Genomic DNA, 3,054 nt, shown 5'->3' with positions numbered 1-3,054 from the left:
GTTTATTTTTCAAAAATGAGGTACATAATCAAATTTTTAAGAGAAAATAAGTATTTTGGAGAGTAGCTAAAAGAAGTAGTTTGTCCCAAAAGTGCTTTTTTAACAAGCACTTTTAAGAAAATAAACTTCGAAATATTTTTTTAAAATTTGACAACATTCATTTGTTGCTCAAAAGTGCTTTTCAAATTGATTAGCCGAATAAAAATTGCTTCTCGATTTTCTTTTTTCTTTCAAAATAATTTATTTTTAGAAGCTTATCCAAATAGATTAAAGTCCCATGACCTCAATGCTTGCTCTCACGTATTTATAATCCTTATCCAGCAAAGACCTTAATATACCACTTTCCTTTTCTTTCAAATTTCAATTCAACTTTGTCTCCACAAAGAAAAGATCTGTATATTTCTCATAAGAAAAAGAATAAGAATAAGAATGGCTAGCGGATTCCCACCACAGAAACAGAAAACTCAACCTGGAAAAGAACATGTGATGGATCCTAATCCTCAGCATTCCAGCATGGAGTATAAGCCTGCCAACAAGCTTCAAGTTCTATTTATATCCATCTTAATTTACTCCTCTCTTTAATTTGTTCCCTATATTTCCCTTACAAGCTTTTATAGTTTGAGAACGGACCATAATAAGTAGAACTCTCTTGAATTTTGCATGCTACGATAAGCATAATATTCAATGCAAATGGCATATATCTGACTTTTTTTTTTTTTTTTTTTTTTTTGTCTGAGCATTATAGTTATTGCTCCCCATCCCAAAAATATTGTCTTGATTTTGATGGATTACGAGGTTCAAACTAACTGATGTTCGGTGCGAATTCAAACATAGAATCTTTAATTTTTTTAAAAATAAATATTACATATATAAAAACTACATAAAAACACGCTAAGTCACAATATTTTTTGACTGTTCAAATAATAATTAAGACAATCTTTTTTTAACAGAGAAAGTACTTTTTTTGGTCGGTTCCCTAAATATTAATTTTTGTTTTCTTGCACATCAACTGTAGTTAGTCGTTTCCTCTATTTAGAGCTTGTTTGGATGGTTGTTACTTGTTCCTATTGTAGAATTGTATTCTTTATTATTGTTACATTAAATATTGTTATTTTAAGTTATGATTGTATTCTATCCTATTGTTACCTTTAAGTATAGTTTTTTTTATTGTTATTTAATTTGTATTGTATTGTATTTTCAAATCCGTTTTTCTGTACAAACAGAATTGTAATCTTATGTAACAAATCATTTGATTCCTTTAAATCTTTTTTTCTCTCCTTATATTGCCCTTTCCCATCATTTTATTCTTTTTAAAAATAATATTACCCCATACACTACTTTTTTCTTTGCGATAATGATAAGTTTATTTTTCAGATGGTTGATAGATTTATATTATGAAAATAGAAGACGATATTATCTATCAACCATTGAATTAATCAAAGCGATACCATATGATACTATATATACGGTTACATCATGACATCATGATATGTAACATAACCCTTCAAACTTATTGTTATTTTAATTTTTAAAAATATAACAGAGTACTCTACCGGATCAATTTTATACGACATAACATCTCTTTTGGAACATACCAATGTTTGATACCATTCAAATTTCATAATTTTCAAAATTTCACACTCAATTAACTGCTTCAGGTTTCCAAGACGTTGTTTCATCCATAACTTTATTCTTTCTTTCCTATTACGAGAAAAGTACTTCCTCCATCCTAATTCATGTGATACTATCTCCATTTTCAGTCAGTACCTAAAAGTATGACACTTTTTTTTTATTCAGTAATAATTTGATTTTAAGCTTTTCATTTTGCGCTTGTGATTTACCGCCACACAAATATCTCAGAACTTATTTTACGCCAATAAATTTTAAAATTATTTCCTTTCATTCTTGCATTCTTTTGTATGACCGTGTGTGCAGGCTAAGATAGCACTGGTGACAGGAGGTGATTCTGGCATTGGACGAGCAGTATGCCATTGTTTTGCCTTGGAGGGTGCAACAGTGGCCTTCACTTATGTGAAGTCTCAAGAAGAAAAAGATGCACAAGACACCCTTGAAATTCTAAGGAAAGCCAAAGCATCTGATGCTATGGAGCCTATGGCTGTTGCCACCGACTTAGGATTCGATGATAATTGCAAGAAGGTAGTCGATGATGTTGTGAATTTGTATGGACGGATTGATATTCTTGTCAACAATGCAGCGGAGCAACACAAGACTATCTCTGTTGAGGAGATTGATGAAGAAAGGCTTGAGAGAGTCTTTAGAACTAACATCTTTTCCTACTTTTTCCTCACCAGGTTGGTCTTTGTTTTGAATCTTGGAAATATCAGACGAGCCCTTGATAATATTGTAGGGCACAAAGAGGATGGAAGAGGAAGATAAACGTTAAGCTCACTTCATATCATAAGAAAAACCACACTCTTTATGTTACAAGGTCACAAAAGGGATATTTATAGGTGCTAAAATGATAGTTCTAGACTCAATGTTACTAAATAGTTGCATACAGATACTATGAACTTTCCCACATTGAAAACATTGCACCTAGATCCCCTAATAGTGATATGGTGACTTTGAATGATAAAATAATCCCTTTTCAAAATGTCAGGGCTTTCAGCTAGCAGGTCAGCGAAGGCTTACCCTTTGATGGCCTTTTGTGCTATGTATACAATGTCAAATTCACTTAGTAACATTTCCATTTGGCCAATTTCCTGATAGGCATGGGCTGGCGGAAGAGAAACCTTAATGGGTCCATCTTGGATATGAGGTGTGTGGTGTATGACGACAAATAATGCCTCAACTTCTGGGCCACCCATGTTAAGGCGTAGCACGTCTTTTCCACCAATCTGTATCTCGCCTCACAGGCGGTGAATTTCTTACTTAGGTAGTAGATGGCCTGCTCCTTCTTACCTGTCTCATCGTGTTGTCCTAATACGCATCTGAAGGCATTTTCTGAAACTGACAAGTACAGCAAAAGTGGCTCCCAGTCCTGGGAGGTACCAAAATCGGTGGATTGGATAGATACCTCTTGATGGTATCGAA

At 33.3% G+C, this 3,054-nt stretch overlaps 1 protein-coding gene across 1 annotated transcript; it reads left to right on the top strand.

Annotated features, from left to right (window-relative positions):
• Positions 1-318: 318 nt before the first annotated feature.
• LOC132059754 (glucose and ribitol dehydrogenase-like) lies at positions 319-2,613 on the top strand. The gene is made up of 2 exons (XM_059452524.1): positions 319-543; positions 1,936-2,613. Exons 1-2 carry the CDS (start codon positions 430-432, stop codon positions 2,395-2,397), a joined length of 576 nt encoding a protein of 191 aa, XP_059308507.1. The 5' UTR covers positions 319-429; the 3' UTR covers positions 2,398-2,613.
• The last annotated feature ends 441 nt before the right edge of the window (positions 2,614-3,054 follow it).

Source organism: Lycium ferocissimum, chromosome 6 (genome assembly GCF_029784015.1).
Source record: "Lycium ferocissimum isolate CSIRO_LF1 chromosome 6, AGI_CSIRO_Lferr_CH_V1, whole genome shotgun sequence".
In the NCBI taxonomy this organism is placed as follows: Eukaryota; Viridiplantae; Streptophyta; class Magnoliopsida; order Solanales; family Solanaceae; genus Lycium; species Lycium ferocissimum.
The sequence above is the reverse complement of the archived record's forward strand: the minus strand, read 5'-3'. Positions and strand labels throughout refer to the sequence as shown.